A 21788-nucleotide genomic window follows, 5' to 3' on the forward strand; every position below is an offset into this window, starting at 1 on the left:
ATTTGGACTTCCTTGCTCGTTTAGATCAACAACCGTACAATTGGAACACAGCTCATTTACCCACTTAATTTTTTCTAAGCCTTTAACGAAAATTTTCTTGTCATTTAGATAATTTACAATAATTCTTCGGAACTCTCTGTAGTCGATATAGCCTTGGCTCCATAAAATACCATAGTTTTTCTCTAGCCAAATTACTTCTCTTTTTTCACTACTTGTTAAGTAAGAAAACGAATAAGGAGGTTTTATTAAAAATACCTGCGTATATTCATTTGTGCTGAGAGCAAATTCCTTAATTATAAATTCATTATTTAGTGTTTTGAAGCCTTGTATATCTACGATAAGACATTCGGTGCTCATGATATTTTTTTCGTTATATTACTGAGCGGTTTATACTCTATGACTGAATCATTCAAAATAAGGCAATATGCGGAGGTGAGATCAGGTATATCCACACTAGACTCTAATTCAACTCTAACGTCAACAACACCCGATTTTAAAGTGTCACTTTGCCTTGAACAATCCAAGAAAAACAAAGGGGCTATTTCTTTAAAATCGTGTGGACTTAACAAAGGCGCTTGACTACGGTTATAATATGACTGTTGGAATTTAGAATATTGCTCGTATAATATGGCATACTTCTCATCAGAAAAACTAACATTTAAATTTTCATAAGGAAAGTATGTTGAGTTCAAGAAAACTTTAACCTCTCTCAAGTTACAATGATCGAAACGTGTTATATCATTCTCTGATGAATTTTTTCTGTTAGTTTTCAAACCGACAATTACGTAGCGCGGTTTTTCGATTTGAGAGGATGTTTTGATAGCCCAAGAATGTTTGGAAGTTTTGGGCAGTAGCGGGTACTCATAGAGGTCCCAGTTTCTGAACGCAATCTGTATTGCGCGATCCTTTTCCACATATTTCAGCAGCATCTTTCCCGATCGGAAACCTTAATATGAGGCATACGCCATACTATTTTCGTTAAAGTAACATTATCTATATATTCATTTGGGTTCAATTGAACACTATTTAGGTTAGTATTAGAGCGTAAAAGTATAAGTTCGTGTTTGCAATTAATAATAATTTTGTTGTAGTCCTCAGCAAAGCCCATAATTTTGTTTAATGGTATAGAGGCAGAAAATGATCCTTGCGTAACTTTAGTACCTTTTATGTCCCACCCCCATGACTTAGCCATTCTCGCTTCATGTTCATTCATAGATAAAAGAGATTTAATTGTTGTAGTGATTCCTGCATTTTTTATTTTATCTATTTCAATTCCATTCAGTTCGTATCGAATGTCTTGAAAGAAATGAAGAATAGGGTTATTTGTAAACAAAACGCTCGACACAGCAGTTTTAGTTTCTCGGTTCATCACGCTAATGGTACCCTCTATGTATAGTGTGCTAGCTGAGGGCAACACGTACATGTCTTGCTGGTTGATTGGTATGCGAATTTCATCGTTCAAATTAAAACTCGTGACATAAGGTTTGTATGAGTGGTATTCATAACTTTCGATTGAGTTATCATAACTAAATGAGTTTTCTAAATCCAAAATGTTCATTTTAGTAAGCCGATTGATTTGAGAAACAATATATTTTCACTAGTGAGTCTGCTTTTAGGTCTTCTTTTCTTGATAGCACCAAGAGTACTGATAGGCTTATCACAGTTCACTGCTATTTTATTGAAGACAATCATTTTTTCTTAAGATGTAAATATATTTGGATCTCCTCTCCGCGTAAATTAACCAAATGATTGTTTGTATCGAGTAATCTGATTTTAAGGGAGCTTAAACTATTTTGTGTGACAGGAAAATAAATAACGTTTTTAGGTGTTTCTATTATTCTATACCCAGGAGGCACATTAGGTACAAACTCATGAATTATATGGCTAGGTTTTCCATTGATAAATGACCCACTTATGATGTCACATTCGACTCGAACTATAGTCGTAGATAGAATGGATACAGGAAATGGAGACTCTTTTAATATATTCGCTGGAACAGTTTCATTGCCGAAACCTAATACTTTACCTACAGAGTTAACGCCACCAAATTGTATCTCCTTAGAACATAATATAGATGTTTTCAGTGTGTTATTGTTACACATCAGTTTAAAAGTACATCCTTGAACATGATTTTTTATATAGTCATTTAAATCCTGCAGTTCATAGGAGCCTTCGGGTATCTCAATTACGTCATCGTCACCATAGTAAAATTTGCAATTTCTACTGTCTATGTTAGGTATCGAATTAAATGTAGATAAATATAATAGGCCACACTCGTATTCACCTTCCAATTGAAGAGCAGGTGAGTGATTTGTTGTTAGGCTAGAAGAGGTTCCCGTTATGGATAAAGTGAAAGACATCGTGTAAATGATATTTTTTTATTAAGATCATCAATTTAAACGTCTCTGCCAAAAATTTCTTAAATATTTTATGCATAAATGACCACAGTTTTCAGTATTAAATTGTTGGAACTGCCTATAATTATATGAAATATCAAACCTTTTCAAATATGTTATCAATTCTAACGGTGGTTTGATATCGCCAAAGCTATTAAAATATTCACAATAATTTCCATCTTTTGCGTAGGCTACCCAGTGAGTTCCTTGATTTTTAGACTCGTCTAAATTAACTATAGCACATTCTTTAACTTTAGGATATTTTGGTAAAGAATCTCTCATAAAAACACCTCTAAAGAATGGTATGTGCGACGAATGGTTCATAATATCTATATTAGTAAGAGCTCGTCTGGGTAACCTATTATTTAGTTTTTTGAAGATTTCAAACATAATCCTTTGCCGTTTTTATATGGCTTTATATGTAATCCTTTGCCGAGCGCTATGGATTCTATCATTTTGTTATGACGTTCTGATTCTGCCAATCCTTTTCTTGCTGCCTTGTAGTCTCCAACCGCTTTAGCTATTCCGGCTGCCCCTCCTGCTAATGAACCCAATGCCGATAACCCTGCAAATATGGGTATCAGCGGTAATATGCCACCAGTTTTCGGAATTGGTATCAAACGAGGGACTCGCATGCGGCCGGTATTAGGAAATATTTTTTTGGCAGCGACATACGCGCGGTTGATAATATTCCCTTTTTTAGACTTTTTCATTTCGGTCCTTATTTTTGACACTAATTGTTTAAATGATTTTATTCCTGCTCCAGACTTAATTTTTGATTTCATAACCTTGCTAACTAACCACGATGCTAGTTTTTCTCCTTTCCCTGCACTTTTGTCCTTCATTCTTTGTTTGGCCATTTTATAAAGTTCCAAGTCAGCTATATGACGATCTGCTAAATTAGAATATTGGTCGTATGCGATATCGTGCTGCATACATGCAGAATCCAAACCGTTGATTCCTTTGTCACCTCTTCTCAAGCGTTCTTGCAATTTAGTGCCAGGACCACAATAATTGTATCCAGGCAAGTGTAGTTCAAACGGTAGGTTGTTGATGAGGCTATTTAGAAGACCTCTTCCTTTCATAGCCAATATAATAGTGATAAGACGATAACCCAAAAATAATTTAAATACAACTAGACAATATCATTCCTCCCAATCCAACTATTTTCATTATGACTGAGACCTAACCACTTGACATATAATTTGTTGCCCTTTTTTTTAATGATTTTCTCTATAAGATAAACATCAGGATATTTAGTTTTTTGAAGTTCCTGTTCATAAAATGTACCTAAAATAGCATTTTTCCGTTGGTCTTCGAGGTGATACGTAACTGGTAGAGTATTATTAACTTGTTTTATAGTGAATAATTCCGTTGACCAATTAGGTGTATAACCCTTATGAAAATTTCCTTTGTACTTACTTATACGAACAGTATCTCCTACATTGAATTTTTTCGGTTTAAATTGAAGCCTAGGTCGCGATTTTTTAAATATTTCTTTTACTTCTAATTCGTTGTCAAAATTAACATCAACGGGTCTAAACCTAGTTGTACTATGCAATGTATGGTTATAAGTATTTACTATATCATTTAGAGGTTTTCCAACCCATTTATAATTTCCTACAAAGCTGAAATATTTATAAAGTTTATTCTTCAGCGTTTTTATAAGCCTTTCAACAATGGACGCTTTTTTAATCGAAAAGGAAGAATAGTGGTTTATATGTAATGAATTTACATAATGCTTAAATTCGTTGTTATAAAACTCTTTCCCCATATCTGTCTGTAAATGATGAGGCTTTCGTTTGGTGGTTTTAATTATTTGCTCGAAGGCACTTCTTATTTCTAATTTCGTCTTTGACTTTACTGGAACACACCAAGCATACTTTGAAAATGCATCGATAACAACCAAAATGTATTTATACCCCTTGTTGACATTTTGAAAGTTCTGTAAATCAAGTAAATCGGCTTGCCATAAATCATCAATACCCTTCAAAACGACAGAACGACGGGGGAAATTTTTGCGTGCTGACCTATGAATTTCATTTACTATTTGTTTTTTCGACATTACTGACCCTGGTTACAATATCATCTATCTCCTTTTTTGTATAAAAGTTTAGTTTCAACTGACGCGAAAGTTGTATGATTTGTGAATTTATAATTTCTAATAAAGAATCTAGTTTTTTCTTGTCATAAAGGTTATCAAGGAGCAAATCAACATATTGTTTATTTACTGCATCACTCGATGATATAGGAGACGCCACACCTTTAAGTCGTGAGGATTGTAAATCAAAATCACCATTCTCAGTGCGAAGTAAAGCCTTATCATTAAATTCAGACACACGTAAGCGTTTGTGAACATGGTGGCCGAATTTATCAATATTCATTTTGTTAATTTCTTATGGAGAGCTACAAATCTACTGTTGAACAATGTAATAAAATTCGTGTTATATATTATTCAGTATACCTGATTCATGTAATTCTTCAATTATCGAAATTATTTCGTTATCCAAGCCGGTATTACCAGCATCACGGGATGCGATCAGTAATTTTAACCTATCAACTAGTTCATTTGGATCATCCCAATAAACATACGAAACATCATTGCATACTTTTTTCATAATCGGGAGTCCTTGCCCCTGAGTATAGCTCTCATTACTAGTTAAGCGCTCTTTTGAAAATTTAAACATGGGCCTTATGATTTGCAGATATTTTCTACCTTTGTTACTCTTTATGGGTTTATTAGGCTTAAAATCACGTCTATGAGCGTTTGTTTCTAAGAGAAGAAACTTGTAATTACGTTTATCTTCATCAGTTATATTTTCTAAATCAGGTAATTTTTTAAATAACAATTCACTCAAGCCAGGGGTTAAATTATAACTACGTCCGTTAATTTCAAGTCTTTTGTTATTAATAGTTACCACATGAGATCCAAGCATAATTTTACCACGTTCTTTTCGCACGCCAAAAGGAATGTTTTCAAAATTATCGGAAATGTTCTGTCCCTCGACATTGTCTGCAGGAGAAGAAAAAGAATCAGAAGTCTTAAAAGAGGTCTCATTTGATTTATCTGACTCATCACTATTAATACCACAATTCGAAGTGCTATCACTTTCGTCATATATATCTTCACGTTTTAAGTCCACAGAATTATCCATAACAGTTTGGTTGTTACTATCACTGTCACTTATTTTGCTATCAGGACTAAATTTTAACCGCTTTGCAGAGTTTTTCCATCCACGGTCATCCATTTTGTAATCATTCTTAAAATAACCATTATAATCTTTATCAAAATGATTCTTGGTAGATTTTTTATTATTTTTAGCCATTTCATTGAGAGGTTCTGTTATTGGCTTTAGAACTGATTCCAATGCCATATCGTTAGTAGTCTTCATATCACGAATTAACTTTACCTTTTTCTTCACAACTTCAGCTGACTGAAGTAACTTTTCCTTTAATTTTTTCTCTTGATTCATTTCAATGCAACCTCGTTGGAATTGTATTAAACAATGACTGTTAATGAAAAATCATACACACTAAATACACTAATCTAGAGTAATAAACGTATCAAATCCCATCCTATAACAACCTGAATCTTTCGTACAGTCCTTATTTATTACTAAGTAATTGTAAGGTTTGTCCCATACAGTGGCGCACATCTCCCGAAACTGATTCCATTGCATATCGGTTCCAACGTGTTCATCATAAACATGTTTTAAATTAATTTCGTCTTGTTTAAACAAAATAATAAGATTTGCATTATCTCTTATTAACTGCTTAGGTATTTTGCTATAAGTTTGATTCAGATAAAGACTATTAATATTTTTGTGTCGCCCCATTGAAAAGTAATCCCTAATATTGTTTTGTTTTTCACAAGCAACATCGTCAAATATGATAATAGAGTTATTAGCAGCCTCCTGAGGGTTAAGCACTTCATCACTTTCACGATACTTGAAATAGTTTACTGTAGGAACTAATGACAACACTTGGTCTAAATAAACGTACATGGACTGAAACAGAGTTTTCGAATATACATAAACGTTTTGAAAACGCAAACCTTCTTCATGTAAAAGAAGACCAATCATTAAATTAGTTTTACCACAATTAGAAGGTCCACAAATTATGGCTCTGATTGTGTTTGGTAAAAGTTTTCCATGGTAGGAATTTTGTTTCTGACTGTTCGAAGCTACTATATCGAGCTGTAAGGTTTGGGGTTGCTTAATGAATTTCATATTTGGATTAAAGACAAACGCGTCCTTTGTTTATGAATGTTTTTTTATAATGAGGTATTACATTTTGAACTACAATAACATCTAAATGGAAGACTGGAACAGCCTAAACGCAGTCCCAATCCACCAAAGGAACTTGGAATGGAGTCTCGTTCGAAAATTAAGTAATAAAACGCTCCCCGTTCGATGGTCTGTTAATCATGATGGTTCAACAAACCCGATTGGGAAGTCTAGACCAAAATGTGAATTAACCGCTCCAATCCATACATGTTATGAGACATTCTAGGTCATAGGATTGGTTTACCAAACCCCTATTGGGAAGTTTAAACCAGTGAGCGAGTGATGGTTAAACAAACCCGATTGGGAAGTCTAGACCAAAGTGAGAATTGGACATTTTAGGTCATAGGATTGGTTTACCAAACCCCTATTGGGCGTTTTAAACCAGTGAACGAGCGAAGCGAGTAAAACTGGTTTAAAATGCCCAATATTATACTACTCATCTATTTTGGTATCATTGTAGTCAACTAATGGCATAACATTATAAAGTGAGTGCAAAAGTGCAAACATATCACAAACATTTTACCATTTATCGGCGTCGGAAGATCTTGATAAAAAACTAATATTAAAAAAAAATTAAGACATCTAAACTTCTTTGTAAAATTCTTTATCGTCATATCTTGTGGTAAGCGCAACCTTATATACCTACATATATGACCTAGTAATAAACGATGAGTAATTAATGATGAATGATGATTATGTAGGGGAGTGTTCAAAATCTTCTTCCTCGCGTTGTCCCGGCATTTTGCCACGGCTCATGGGAGCCTGGGGTCCGCTTGGCAACTAAATCCCAGTAATTGGCGTGGGCACTAGTTTTTACGAAAGCGACTGCCATCTGACCTTCCAACCCAGAGGGGTAAACTTGGCCCGTATTGGGACTAGTCCGGTTTCCTCACGATGTTTTCCTTCACCGAAAAGCGACTGGTAAATATCAAATGATATTTCGTACATAAGTTCCGAAAAACTCATTGGTACGAGCCGGGATTCGAACCCGCGACCTCCGGATTGCAAGTCGCACGCTCTTACCGCTAGGCCACCAGCGCTTCGGAGTGTTCAAAATGTTGTAATAAATAAAATGGAACTGCTTACTAATCACTTAGATTATATTGAGTTTTCCCCTATGTGTCAGCAATTTACTCACTCTTCCCTACCTTAAAAGGCACATCTAAGGTACATGGGGGTAACTTTGAAGGCGAGTTTCTTCTTACTCCTGTAGTATATACCTACATATGTAAATAGGCGTTGCAGTGTTGCTAAAGTATGAGGTGTTTCTGGTTTTATAGATGTTTGCAATTTTCAAAATGCATTGCTTCTTTTATCATCATAAAGTCAATTTACAATCGCAATACGAAGGGTGGAGTGTTATAAAATACCTTACGATTTATTACGTAATTTTTTATGCGTTGTGTACAACATGAAAAGAAATGAAACGGTTAGCTTTCAATTACGTTTAATGACTGATTACTTATCAATTTGGTATGTAAGTTGTTACTTCTACGGGAGTCGCACATTAGAGATGTAGGTGGTAATTGGACTTTCCTGACCTTGATAATTAAGAACCTTGGAGCATTAGTCAACTTTGAAAACGATTTATAGCAATATAACTGGAACTATTTAGCTTTAGTTAAGTTAAGAAGAAAGTAAACGACCGCCTTCAAGTTAAGAGTACTGATGAGTTTATATCATGCTTATAAATATTATTCGCTTTAACGTATTACGGCCTTCTAAAATACCCTGCAAGTGACGTTGCAAGTTATTTTGCCAACTCCACTCACGTCTAGCAATGTGAACGAGTAGCTACTCGAACAGAACCGAGACCGCTATTCCCATTAATAGGTAACATGGAACAATCTCGGTGCAGTGCCCTTTACTGTCTCGGCCAATCGATACTTAGCAATTTACGGCTTCAACTTTTATTATTCGTATTATTTTCATTACAAGTGTGACTATAATACTTTCTAAATGAGTTATTTGTTGTATTATAATAGGAAAGATGTCCCATACAAAAGTATATAAGTTACCAATTAAACCCTAAAAAAGGATAAACCGACTTCAAAAAGGATAAAATAAAATAAAAACCATTTTATAAGGCCGTATGCGCTAATAAAAAGGCTAAATAAATCGATGCTATCTGATACGTGGCAGCATTGTGCAAAAACGTTTTAAGTATCAAATCACAATAAGATAGTACGACTACCGTGGACCAATGATAAGTTCTAGGAATAAAGACTTCAATCCATTTAATATACATAATATAGGCACTATTCTCTTACAATTAATCCATTCCATTCCTATCCAGTATCAATAGTTTCTTTGGGGTCAACTTACGGTAATGTACTAAAAAGCCACAAATTAAAGAAAACTTTTTCCATACATTTACTATGGAGAACATGTGAAATTTAATTCACATTTTTCTATCTGGCCAATCAGTCCTGTTACATTTAAGGACCATAATACTGTATGAAGACATTGCTGTAGGACTGATGGGCGAGATAGAAAATTGAGAATAACATTTCACATTTTCCCCATAGTAAATGTATGGAAAAAGTTTTTATTAATTTCTGGCTTTTTAGTACATTACCGTAAGTTGACCCCTAGGAAACTATTGATACTGGATAGGAATGGAATCGATTGGCATACAAAAACAGCATGTGAAAAATAAAAGTTTTCATTTTCATACAAATTGTATGGGAAAAGTTTTCCTCGATTAGTGGCTTTTCTAGCCGGAAATTTTTTTTTGGTTCCATACAAGCTTTTGATCCTTAATAGGAATGGGATCGATTGGCATCAAAAAAAAAGTTTGTGAAAAATGACCTTTTTGTCGCATCCTGTATGTTTTTTCCAAAATCTGTAAAAGCCAATCTTCATTAATTTGAAATCGAGGGAAGGTCTTCTTAGACCGTTTTCTCGTAACAGCACGGGATCTGGTAGCTGCCCTCACTGACCCAAAAAGAAAATCCACCCTGTATATGTACTGCATACATCGTTATCGCGGGAGCAAAAACAAGCCTGTCAAAGAACACAAGTAACAGAATGTCTGTTTTGTAAAAACGGAATATTCTGCCTACACATTCTAAACCTCTAAGATGGCTTGATATCTGGTATGAAGTTTTCGTTGGAAAAGGTCAATAAAACTCGTACTTAAGACGAAACAGGAGCCGTAAACAAGTGTGATAAGGACAAGGCGAAAAATCCTGCGTAAAAATCTCAAAAATCGAGGTTTCGTACTCGACTGTTTCCTCCTCCAAAACTTAACCAATCGTAACCAAATTTGGAGATCTAAATGATTATAAAATTATCTGTGTCGGACCGTTTTGCTTTTTGGGCTAATTGATATCAGTTTTGAATACCACGCCTCTCATTGCGCCATAGTCAATTAGGCAATTTTGGCCATTTTTGAAGGGTTCTAGCGCCTTAAAAAACAAAAATATCAAAAAAAGAAAACGGTCCGACACAGATATTGACAATAATAATCTGTGTTGAAAAAATCATTGCTCTAGCTTCAAAACCCACGGAGGAAACAGTCGAGTACGTTTGTATGGAGAAATGACCACTCCTGTTGGCTCTTAACTATGTAAAGGCTTACCTATTAGTCAACGTGTCAACTTGAATAATAATAAAGTCACCAATGTATTTAATTTTGATATCAGTATTTCCTTCTTAAAGTACTTAAGTATTTTATTCTGATACTTATTCGTAATAGATGACCAAAATTTTCTACTGCTACACTTTGAACTCATAGGTACATATAAACGATTCTCGATAGGAGTGTCACTTCTGTTATTGTTTATTTGTCATAATCTTTCAGTACTATCAAATCGTTGTTGCTCTCGCGATTACGATGTATGGTACTGATATAAAGTCCAACGAATGAGTCTGCAATTGCTATATTGCACTTTTGACAACGTTGTAGTGTTCTTAAATTAAATGGTCTACAATGCTTAACGACAGTCTATACGTATACGGTGACCAAAATGTTCAGGTACCGGCGCACTTGAATTTCGGCAAATACATCTTGGAGCTGCTCAAAGAAGCATCAAAAAGGGTGCATGTAGCAGTGGTAAGTTTTTAGGGTTCCGTAGCCAAATGGCAAAAAACGGAACCCTTATAGATTCGTCATGTCCGTCTGTCTGTCTGTCTGTCTGTCTGTCTGTCTGTCCGTCTGTCCGTCTGTCCGTCTGTCTGTCCGTCCGTATGTCACAGCCACTTTTCTCCGAAACTATAAGAACTATACTGTTGAAACTTGGTAAGTAGATGTATTCTGTGAACCGCATTAAGATTTTCACACAAAAATAGAAAAAAAACAATAAATTTTTGGGGTTCCCCATACTTCGAACTGAAACTAAAAAAATTTTTTTTCATCAAACCCATACGTGTGGGGTATCTATGGATAGGTCTTCAAAAATGATATTGAGGTTTCTAATATCATTTTTTTCTAAACTGAATAGTTTGCGCGAGAGACACTTCCAAAGTGGTAAAATGTGTCCCCCCCCCCCCTGTAACTTCTAAAATAAGAGAATGATAATACTAAAAAAAATATATGATGTACATTACCATGTAAACTTCCACCGAAAATTGGTTTGAACGAGATCTAGTAAGTAGTTTTTTTTATACGTCATAAATCGCCTAAATACGGAACCCTTCATGGGCGAGTCCGACTCGCACTTGGCCGCTTTTTTTAAATACATCTCTAAGTTATTCTTCACTTTAAAATAAAATTTGTTTGTTCGGTCGGTATTTTGATTCTACGATTTGTTAGAATATTGATTTATTTATGCATTTCACGCACCAATCAGCGTAAGTTAAGGTTGTATTACTTGTATCATAACAAATAATTACAAAAACTTAACAAATTGTAAAATCAGAAAACCCCACCCTACCGTCAATCTCAAAAATCGAAAATCTCTATCTTCCTTCCTAACGCTGGAATATGAAAGAGTCCATAGCCTATGATATGAAAAGGAGACATGGTCTTATACTGAAAGTCAAATCAATTAAGCTTCTATCGTGTATATCGAAATGCAGTTTTGGTGCCATTTTTATAAAGAGTGGCTTTTAAGAATAAGATAAATCTCAAAAAAAATCTAACTATTTCGGAACTGTATACTTAGACACGTACTCAGTCTGTTTTTTTTGTTTACACAAGAGTGAGTGAGTATAATATTACCTACTTAATCCGCGCGTTTAAATCTCGCCAGAGGCGGTGATTTTTCCCATTTTTCCTTCCTGTTCCCTAAATATTTACTTACACCAGAATTAAAACTATATTTTTCAACTTTGCTATAAAGTAAATGCTATCCTTTAACATCTGCGAGAAATTACGTTATATTAGATTCGATTTTTATTACATAAAATACATACCTAGTTAAAATTTTGGCTGTCACCTGATGCAAAATTATCTTCACTTTTGTGTATATTATGCACGTAAATTAAACCTGATAACAGAAGGTTATTGTAACCTCGTACTTTCCTACAAACCTAATTAGGTCCCGACCAAAATATTGTTTACACAGAATACGGATTATAATTTTATTAATTAACAAATACCATTAAACGTTTATTGACTTACAGGAAGATAACAAATTGTTAATGAATATAAATACCCCGCGGTCATAATAACATTATCTATATTGACATAATACGAATGTATAAAAGACCCACCGATAGCATTGTTTAATAATATCCTGACAACTGCAGTTGCAATCGGGGAGTGTATGTGTTTTATTAATTAATTAAAATAATTATTTTATCGCAATGTATAACAGCAATTACGTTTACGGAGATCAAAATGTTCAAGTACCGGCGCACTTGAATTTCGGAAAATACATGTTGGAGCGGTTAAAAAAAGCGTGCAAAAGTAGCGAAGTAGCCGTGGTAAGTATTTTTGGTGTTATCTCAATAAGTAAAACAACTATTTATCTTCTATATCTTACTTATTTACTTCCGAGACATTTTTTTTTATCTTGTACTTGATTAGTACTTTATTTAAAATAATAATAAAAACGCAGAACTCGGGCAAATGGTTAATGAAAGTTAATTTAAATTTAAAGAGTTACTTACATTTTGTAGACAGGTAGACACCCTACCTACGTATTCTCAAATAAATTATAGCACCCTGGGACACTATATAAAATATAATAATTACATTGTTATATGTTGTATCGGCAAAGCACCGTACAATCCTCTTATAGGCAAACAGCAGAGTAAACCCTTTAATATATTTTACTATATTTTTAAAACAATAATTATATACTTGACCGCGTCGCAGCCTAGACTTGGGCTACCACATTTCGACTAGAGTTTATTTTTTTTCTTTAGGAAAACGCTCTTTCGGGGGAGGCCATAACATACAAGGATCTTACTCAATATGCTGTGAACCTATCTGTCTCTCTAGAAAGCTTGGGAGTGAAGAGCGGGCACACCGTTGGTATCGGCAGCGAGAAACGAGTATCGTTTATTCCCACCGCCTTGGCTGTTGTTTTTACCGGGGCAGCTTATACGCCATATGATTTACAAAGTGGAAGAGGTCAGTATTTCATTTAAGTACCTAGTCTTAATGTAAGGTAATTATTTATTAAGGCCTATACCAATATCATTTTTTTATTATTATAATGCACCGTGATAAATAATAATTATTAAAATATTATAAGAATTCATTTATTATAATTATAAAAACTGGATAAGATTAAAAGCCTTCAGCAATAGGTTTAGGTGTAGGTACAATATATTTTATTTAACAAGGTTCGTTTTACCCTCGTACATTTCTAAATTGAACCACGAGCCTAGCGAGTTGTTCGAAATGTAGAATCTTGATCAATTATGGGTTAGCGTCCTCTTAATGGATGTAATAGCTAATTCCCCATCGGATCATAGGCAATGCATTTTTATGGTTGGATAAAGGAGTAAATGGTTTTTTTTCAGCTGGTTTAAAGCACAAACTAAATTTGACCAGACCTAAATATTTCATTTGTTCTGGCTTATTTTGGAAAACATATGGAGACATATTGCAAACACTGGATTTTATAGAACATTATATTTGTTTTGACGAGTGTGATGATATCGAGATAACTTTGAAGACTTTGCTTACGAAACAAACAGATGTAACCACTTTTGAGCCAGCTACGGTACAAGGACAAACGGATACCGCTCTAATCCTGTACTCATCTGGCACGACTGGCTTGCCGAAGGGAGTCCAACTAACACATTTAAATTGTATTTTAAACAGCTTACCAAAAGAGTAAGTAATTATTTACATAAGTAACAAATAAAACAAGTAAATACGAATCAAATGAGGTTACAGTTTTCTAATTTGAATTATTTAGGGATAATTTGGGTTGGTGTGTTGTGATGTGTTGTAAAAACGAATTTAATTATATTTTTACAGTTTCGAAGATGATTCCCTAAAAACTGTTTTTCTATACGGAGAATGGTATCATAATTACGACACGTTCATGACTTTCAAGTTCCTGTCTTTAGGGAGGAGAGTAGTTTTCGTGGACAATGTTACACCTGAAAACCTTTTGAAAAGTATTCAGCAATGTCAGGTAATATATTTATATAATTATAAGCTTATGGCTACAGTAATAATTATAACTATTATAAGCACAACAGGTAACTAGGAGCGTTTAGTGTAGGTAGGGTTTGCAATCCGGATCCGCAATGTATGAAATTATCCGGATCCGCGGATCTTCCCATACATTTCGGATCCGTCGTGCAAACCCTAAGTGTAGGGTTATAACAGGTAATGCAGGTGCGAAAACACCTAATCCTACGTAGTCTCCGGTATTACCTATTTCAAAAAGTATTCCAGCATATAACGCCACATATAATATATTTTATTTAAATAAACTGCATACCTACCTAATAATATATTCATGAAACTGAAAGATGTTACAAAGTAATAATAGTTGTAGGGCGGCCTACAACTATTATTACTTTGTAACATCTTTCATTTTCATGAATATATTATTAGGTAGGTATGCAGTTTATTTAAGTTAATCAACTTAAGGTGATAGTCCGGGCCACTACTGTTCATTTTACTATGGAAATTGACAGTCGGCGACGCGTTCAGTACCAGTAGTGCAGCTGCGGTCAGAAATGGAATTTTACCCTTATTCACATTGACTTTACTTTAGTTCAACCACTTGCCGAGGCTACATCACTACTATTTTCGGTACCCGCCCGCAGCAGCATATACCAAATTGAAAATTAATATAATTTTATCTATAATTTTAGGTAAACATCACCATGTTAGTACCGTCACTCGTTGGTTACCTGTCTAAAGCCGAACAAGTAGATCAATATGATCTAAGTTCATTAAACATTATCTACTGTCGCTCATCTCCGCTGCATGGAAAAACAATTGAAGCTATCAAAAGAAGGTAATTCTGAGTAGTTTACTGAACCGTTATTTTCCGTATGTCTACGTATCTTAATGTCACCAACATTTAATTCAGAACCAATTTTAAAGCTACATCCTTAACCGACAGCGCGAAAGCGAAAGTAGCGATCGACCATTTTCTCACGCAAGAAATGTACTAGGTACTTTTCTCAAGCAAGAAATGTACTAGGTCTTACTATATGTGTCCGTGTTGATAACGTCTGAATATAAGATTTGTATATTCATTGTTGACCGCTAATGATTCACGGTGCTGGAAAGTCCTTTTTCTAAAAGGAAACATTCGCGCGCGCCCACGAAGAAAAAAAATCGCTCAACGCTACTTATTTTTCGCTAATCACCGCCGCGCCGGTCGGACATGCTCTTGATTAATTAAATCGGCGTAGCATTTTTAAAAGAGTTAAGTAGTGTGTCTAAGATTAAGAGGGACGCAGGTGTCTACCAGGTTTTCATGTTTTTTCAAGATAAGTTAATATTTTACTGTCAATAGGTTTCCGACGCTAAGGAATTTACTACAAGGATACGGTATGACCGAATCTGGCGAACTTACGTCAGAGAGTTGGGGTACCAAGGGCCCCAAAGTTGGAAGTGTTGGTATGGCATCTCCTGGAATAACTTTGAAAGTAAGTAATTGTTGTTTTATTTTCATTAATTATGATTTATGCACATACCTGCGTAACATGTAGGTATATCACTTAGTGTTGCATGCGTTTGTACATACGTTTGTGCATTGTGTGGGTTTTTGATACGAGCTAAAAGCGAGTTTCATAAAAATATCACATGAGGATTTTAATTAACCCTTTAACCATTTGACATTCCTTTCTAGTTATTCGATTTTGAACCGTAATTATTGTTGTTGAGATGCGTTTTTGTTTCAAGTATGATGGCAAGTATGTTGCCGCTTCGGACTAAAGGGTTAATAATAATATCTATTATGCACTTTTACTTTACATACAGTTCTACACATATATTATAAACTCTCTATGATGTGTTCAGGAAGCACATGTTACAACCGCCGAATTTGATAACACTGTTTCCAATTGCAGTAGTTGTAGTAAATCAGTTTATTGTACAAAAATCGAAACAAACAGGAAAAATAAAATTCGTCATTAGTACAAAGGCGAACTTATCCCAATTCATATTTCAATTGATGAAGAAATGAAGTCTTGGTGGAACGTTCTTCCTTTAGTGGAATGGAACTTGGTGAACTTTTATTTAGCCTTTCCCGTTGTCTTCTGTGTGTTTGTAATAAAATCTTGTAAGCTAAATTAGACCCACTTCCCATTATTCGACTAAGCTGAACCTTCACATCTTGCGGTTGCAAACTCAATACATACCTAGTCGGACAATCCCCTTGTCCCCTACAAATTAGAAACTAAAGTTGTGGTGACCCATCGTGAAGTTGGTCGGAAAAAATATTGGTGTTATATTACCTATACTACATATACGTAAATATTTTCTTCAAAAATGAAGTGAGTACCTTCCACTTATAATATGTGGAGCTTTATTGTTTAATTAAGTATATTTTATTATTACAGGTTGTAGATCCAGAAACGCGCGAGATTTTAGGCCCAAACCAGCTAGGTGAAATATGTTTGCGCGGCCCCGTGTTCATGAAAGGTTACATTGGGATTGATCCATCCACGTACCTAGATGATCAAGGATTCTTCTTAACTGGAGACTTGGGTTACTACGACGAAGACAAATACTTTTACATTGTCGATAGGCTGAAGGAAATAATGTCATATGATGGAAATAAGGTATATTTTCGTTCGCCGATAACATTGTACAGCTACGATATGGCTACGTATACTATCTTGCAAACGAGTTGACCAGACAAGACAGAAGCGATAGTTACTTACTCATGAAATAAAACTATTAAAACGGATTATATCGCGTATTGGGTAGTTTTGCACATTGTAGTTTTTCCTCAGTCACCCGTTAACCACGAACGCTGTAAAGGGTTCGAAACGTCGGGATGTAGTATAAATTCAATATACGCGATATAGTCCGGTTGAATAGTTTTATTTCAGACAAGACAGAGTTTTGCTTGTTGGCAAGACTTCATCAAATTACTTTTGGGCGTTCTAGCTCCATAACCACTTGATTGATCTTGAAAATATATACCTATCAGTCTCATCTATGCTTTTACTTATTCCGCCTACAGTAGTTTTCGGTCCCGTTCCGGATCTTCCGGGGCAAACAGCCAAATCCGACTCAAATGCAGACGATTCAAACGGATCCATGCCGTTCTTTCATCTAAATAGTGTTTTTAACAAGCTTTTATTAGGTCGACCTGTATGTAACTAGGTAGTGGAATCTAAGGTAACTAATTTAACCATCTTCCAAGGATCGTAGCGTCATGAAAATTGGCAGCTATATGTAGTTCTGATGACAATACAATAACATGGTACTGTTGAACTGATCTGATGATGGAGACAGGAGGTGGCCATAGGAACTCTGTGATGAAACAACGCAACCTAATTGTGTTAGGGGTTTTTAGAATTGTCTCGATGAGTATGAGTTATCTGTCGTAAGAAAAGTACAGTCAGCGATAAAAGCTTGTACCAAAAATGAAATTTTTACCAAAAACTTATTTAGTATTAAGTTATATTTTATAGTGTCTATGTGCCTAGAAAATACTAGCTATAAGGTATTATATAGCTATATGGGCCACTAGTTACTTGAAAATAAATAAGTATATAGTATTCAACGATTACCGACTTTCAGGTGGCTCCTTTGGAGTTGGAGACAATCCTGCTGCTGCATCCCGGCGTCCGCGAGGCAGGCGTCGTGGGCAAGCCTGCGGGCGACATCGGCGAGGAGCCCACGGCCTTCGTAGTAAGGCGACCCGGCGCGTGCGTCTCCGAGCAGGAGCTCGTCGACTACTTGTCTGCAGAGGTTCGCTGTTACATACCTGTGAAGACATCGTAGTCGAACCCGTAGCTTTCATCATGTGACTGTGCATGGAAGCGAACGCCTCAAGGGAGGAGTCATGGCGATAATTACGTACTTATTCCAGGAATATTTTGTTCCTGATTCATGTCATTTTCTATGTATTTAAGTATAATTATACATCAGTGTAGCTATGACATTATATATCTATACAGGGTGCCCGGTAATTAGTGGATAACCTTCTAACCACCGACAGAGCACCTTAGGCTGGTCCAGAAAATGCACTTGTAGGTCTAGTAAAAGTTTCGTGGTTTTCGAGATAATCGAACTTTTCTGTCTTTTTTAATGGCTAGCTCCAATTAAAAAAGACAGAAAAGTTCGATTATCTCGAAAACCACGAAACTTTTACTAGGCCTATAAGTGCATTTTCTGGACCAGCCTAAGGTGCTCTGTCGGTGGTTAGAAGGTTATCCACTAATTACCGGGCACCCTGTATATATAAATTAAACCAGATTTAGAATTTAATCCGTCTAATCATAAATTCAGAGGCCAAACTCGTTTTGGATCATCGCGCCAGCCAAGTAAGTAAGTAATCATAAATCAAGAAATTTTTTTAAGTTACACTTAATTATGACCCCGTAGATATTATTTTTTAAATTTACCAAGCAGCAATGTACTGCAAACATTAAGAAACAGGATGACATGACATGACGAGATACGAGATAAAAAACTCGTATCCCGTATCTGTGTATTGCGGGCTGAATTATTTTGTATGGTTAAAATGTTCATGGTATTTCTAAGCAAAATCTATCTCAATATACTTCTTAGGTCCTAAGTAGCTAACCACCGTTAAAATATTCACCCATATTGAATTTACACACTGTTTGTATAATGCGTTTTACCAAGCCTTAACGAAAATTAGAGCAAAGTAATTAATGTCTAAAACTATTGAAGTGATTTTAGTAGGTATTAATAAATTAATGTTATTAATATTTAGGTACCGCCGTACATGCAACTGAGGGGCGGCGTTGTATTTGTTCCGGAACTACCCAGAAACCCGAGAGGAAAAATTCTTCGTCGCCGTTTACGAGAAATGCTGAATAATAATGAGTAAAATAAAATGACATACAAATAAATAAAAAATGTTTTACTATCATTACTTTGTTTTTATTGCTGTTAAGTGGAAAGGGGACGGCCGCAAACGTAGTCCTATAAAATTTAGGAAACCTGATATCCAAGCAATATTAACCGTCAACATTTTAGTAGAGTTATCAATTGATCCTTCACAATCTTACATATAAATCTATATCGTATACCATATTCTATCATCAGCACGGCTACCACATTTGAAAGTTAGAAAATCAAAATGTAGGTCAGTCGTTTGAATGTCAATTTTTTAATGAATATCTTTTAACATTTAAATTGACTCGTTTTACCTGAGAGCAATTTAGATCGTAGCTCCAAAATGGTCCCTGCGGCATGTAATAGGTCCCTTAAAAGAAAATCAAGTTAAACAATCGTGATTGACTTCATTTTAGAATACGTTTATTTCTTGAGATAAAAGAAAAAGCTTGGAGCAAATCCATTTATTGAAGTTTAAGGAATTAGCCAGATTATTTAGATTTTTTGTCTTATTAAGAATATTAGGTATATGAAAACCAGTAGGTACTTTATTACTCGGTCTGTATTATTCAACCGTTGTTGTTGAAATATTATGCCCGTCTTCTCGGTCATTTATTGCAAAAATCCTCGGAAACCACAGCCAGATAATCAACTAACCTGTACCTGCATCTGTTAAATAAAAGTTGAAAACAATTTTTATTTTAGTTAGTAATAAGTATTTTTGTATGTAAAACGTCCATTCTAACAAAAGAGTTCTGTAGTAACTGAAGCTACTGTAGCTTCAGTTGGAATTAATAATTCTAGACGTTTTATTCAAATGTATGAGTAGGTAAGTATTTTTTTACAGCGCCCCTAGTGCATGGCAATATTATGATATCAATATTAATGAGGAGTGCAAGGGCACGTCAGCCGATGGATTCCGTGTACTGCAGTCTGAGGGCCTACCGCGAACCACGTTCGAAATGGTGCCTCCCTGTCACACTTACGTACGAATTTACACGTGCGACAGAGAGGCAACACGTCGAACGTGGTTCGCGGTAGGCCCTCTGCTCACTCCGAGCCAATGAAGCGTGAAGCGCAGACTATGAATTTAGTGCAGCCGTAAAACTCCCTTCACAATACTGCCACTTAATTTACAACGGCTCAAACTTCTGGTAAATTATAAATATTTAATACTGGACGCTTTGTACTATGCTGCATGCTTGGCTGATGTCATGAGTAAGCAATTTTATGTAATAAAAGTACATATCTACCTACTGTTTTCAGTGTTCCAAGTTTTAATGTTGCAAAAACTGTTACAATAAATAATAGAAAACAAAGTTGTGCATAATCATGCACTACCTATAATAGTTCGGATATACCAACCACGCTATAAATTCTCAACGTTGGTAGGTACACTTAATTCTCAACAAAGACAATCGATTAACCTCCATCCGGTATCACAAGAACCGCTGAGTGCAGTGAAAGTTTAGCCGCGTACTTCAGCACTAAGTAAAACTCCGAAGACTTAGAAACACTCTTAGTTAGGAAAAGCCATCCATCAAATTGCGGTATACCTTTTAGTTTAAACCGTATATTGTGTTAGTAAATCTTTCAAAAAACTAAATTAGATTGATTAAATAAAATTAACTTCCAAGAAAGTATTTACAATTTGATTAATTAGGTATATTGATTTGATTTCTAAAAATAATCAGCGTGGCGCTTGAAAACCAATTATTTACAGCGTATAGTCCATATTAACTTTAACGCCGGCACAAAACTCAATAAATTCAATGTTGGTACAACGTCTCTGACATTTTTCAAGCATGATAGATAGCTCCTGCAAAATTGTTATGATGTATGGCTGGACGAATATAAGAAATCGGTATTTATATGCAGGCAGCAGTCATGTTTTCAAGAATAATTTGGTTTACAATGAACTGTCAAGTGTACATTGCATTATTGTGTAATACACCCGCCGCAGGATCTGTTGGGTTTGCCTGACATTTTGACTCGTTGTCCATTGTGTATTCGCGGACAAGGGTCGGTGATTTATTGAAGGACATCGACGACAAACAGCCGCCCGCGGTACGTCTGTCGAACACTTGCCGGATTACACTGATTTACAGTTTTACGCTAAACGATCTATAACTCAGCTGAGCTTACTGAAAATACTGAAGCTTCTACAACTCAAACATAAGTCTTCCTTATTAGGTTAAAAAGTTTTTTTACCTCTTAATGACGGCTTATATTCATAATTCAAACAACAGAGAAACTAAGCTCAACTAGCTAGCCTATATGACAATTTAATGTAAAGAATTTTCCTATTCCAAATTCCTTAGCAATCATTTGATTTAATTCGTATGTAGACATACTAAAGCATTATTATTAAATACATATTATTGATTTGATTGTTTCAATTGATATAAAAGATAATTAATTACTAGCTTTTCTTTCCGGCGGGCTTATGGTTACAGTTTCTAATGCCTTGCGTATCTAACGCGTCTTATATATACCTAGTAGTATTAGTCACGTTAAAACAACACAAGGTTCAAAATTCAGTCAAAACCAGTGCAAAATCCATCGATCCAAAAAGCCCCAACCACAAGAAAACTATTATTACTCGTTCTGTGTTAACAATTCAAGCATGTGTAGTAGGTATATAGAATGTTGGAAAAGATGCGTTTTATCTAATAAAAATATAAAATGTTTGAT

General features: G+C 35.2%; 1 protein-coding gene and 1 long non-coding RNA gene across 3 annotated transcripts in view; one reads left to right on the top strand and one right to left on the bottom strand.

Annotated features, from left to right (window-relative positions):
* The window catches only part of LOC134658807 (uncharacterized), a 104519-nt gene extending 93347 nt beyond the window's left edge, over positions 1-11172 (bottom strand). The window contains exon 1 of the long non-coding RNA XR_010097739.1: positions 11023-11172. This is a non-coding gene — a long non-coding RNA (uncharacterized LOC134658807). The remainder of the gene's footprint in view (positions 1-11022) is intronic.
* Positions 10573-19104, top strand: LOC134658283 (luciferin 4-monooxygenase-like). 2 transcript variants are annotated; one of them, XM_063513885.1, is made up of 9 exons: positions 10573-10739; positions 12998-13205; positions 13601-13916; positions 14064-14223; positions 14915-15060; positions 15568-15700; positions 16616-16837; positions 17808-17978; positions 18970-19104. In XM_063513885.1, exons 1-9 carry the CDS (start codon positions 10617-10619, stop codon positions 19084-19086), a joined length of 1596 nt encoding a protein of 531 aa, XP_063369955.1. In that variant the 5' UTR covers positions 10573-10616; the 3' UTR covers positions 19087-19104. The 2 variants fall into 2 exon arrangements, with proteins under 2 accessions (XP_063369955.1, XP_063369965.1); XM_063513895.1 differs by lacking the exon at positions 10573-10739 and adding an exon at positions 12368-12553.
* Positions 19105-21788: the final 2684 nt, after the last annotated feature.

Source organism: Cydia amplana, chromosome 2, assembly GCF_948474715.1.
Source record: "Cydia amplana chromosome 2, ilCydAmpl1.1, whole genome shotgun sequence".
Lineage (NCBI taxonomy): Eukaryota > Metazoa > Arthropoda > Insecta > Lepidoptera > Tortricidae > Cydia > Cydia amplana.

Excerpts from the sequence above, each read along its gene's own strand:
- LOC134658283 (XM_063513885.1), top strand. The coding sequence starts at position 10,617 with ATGCTTAACGACAGTCTATACGTATACGGTGACCAAAATGTTCAGGTA. Across the intron at positions 10,740-12,997 it reads AAAGGGTGCATGTAGCAGTG|GAAAACGCTCTTTCGGGGGA; the intron begins GTAAGTTTTTAG and ends TTTTTTCTTTAG. Across the intron at positions 13,206-13,600 it reads TGATTTACAAAGTGGAAGAG|CTGGTTTAAAGCACAAACTA; the intron begins GTCAGTATTTCA and ends GTTTTTTTTCAG.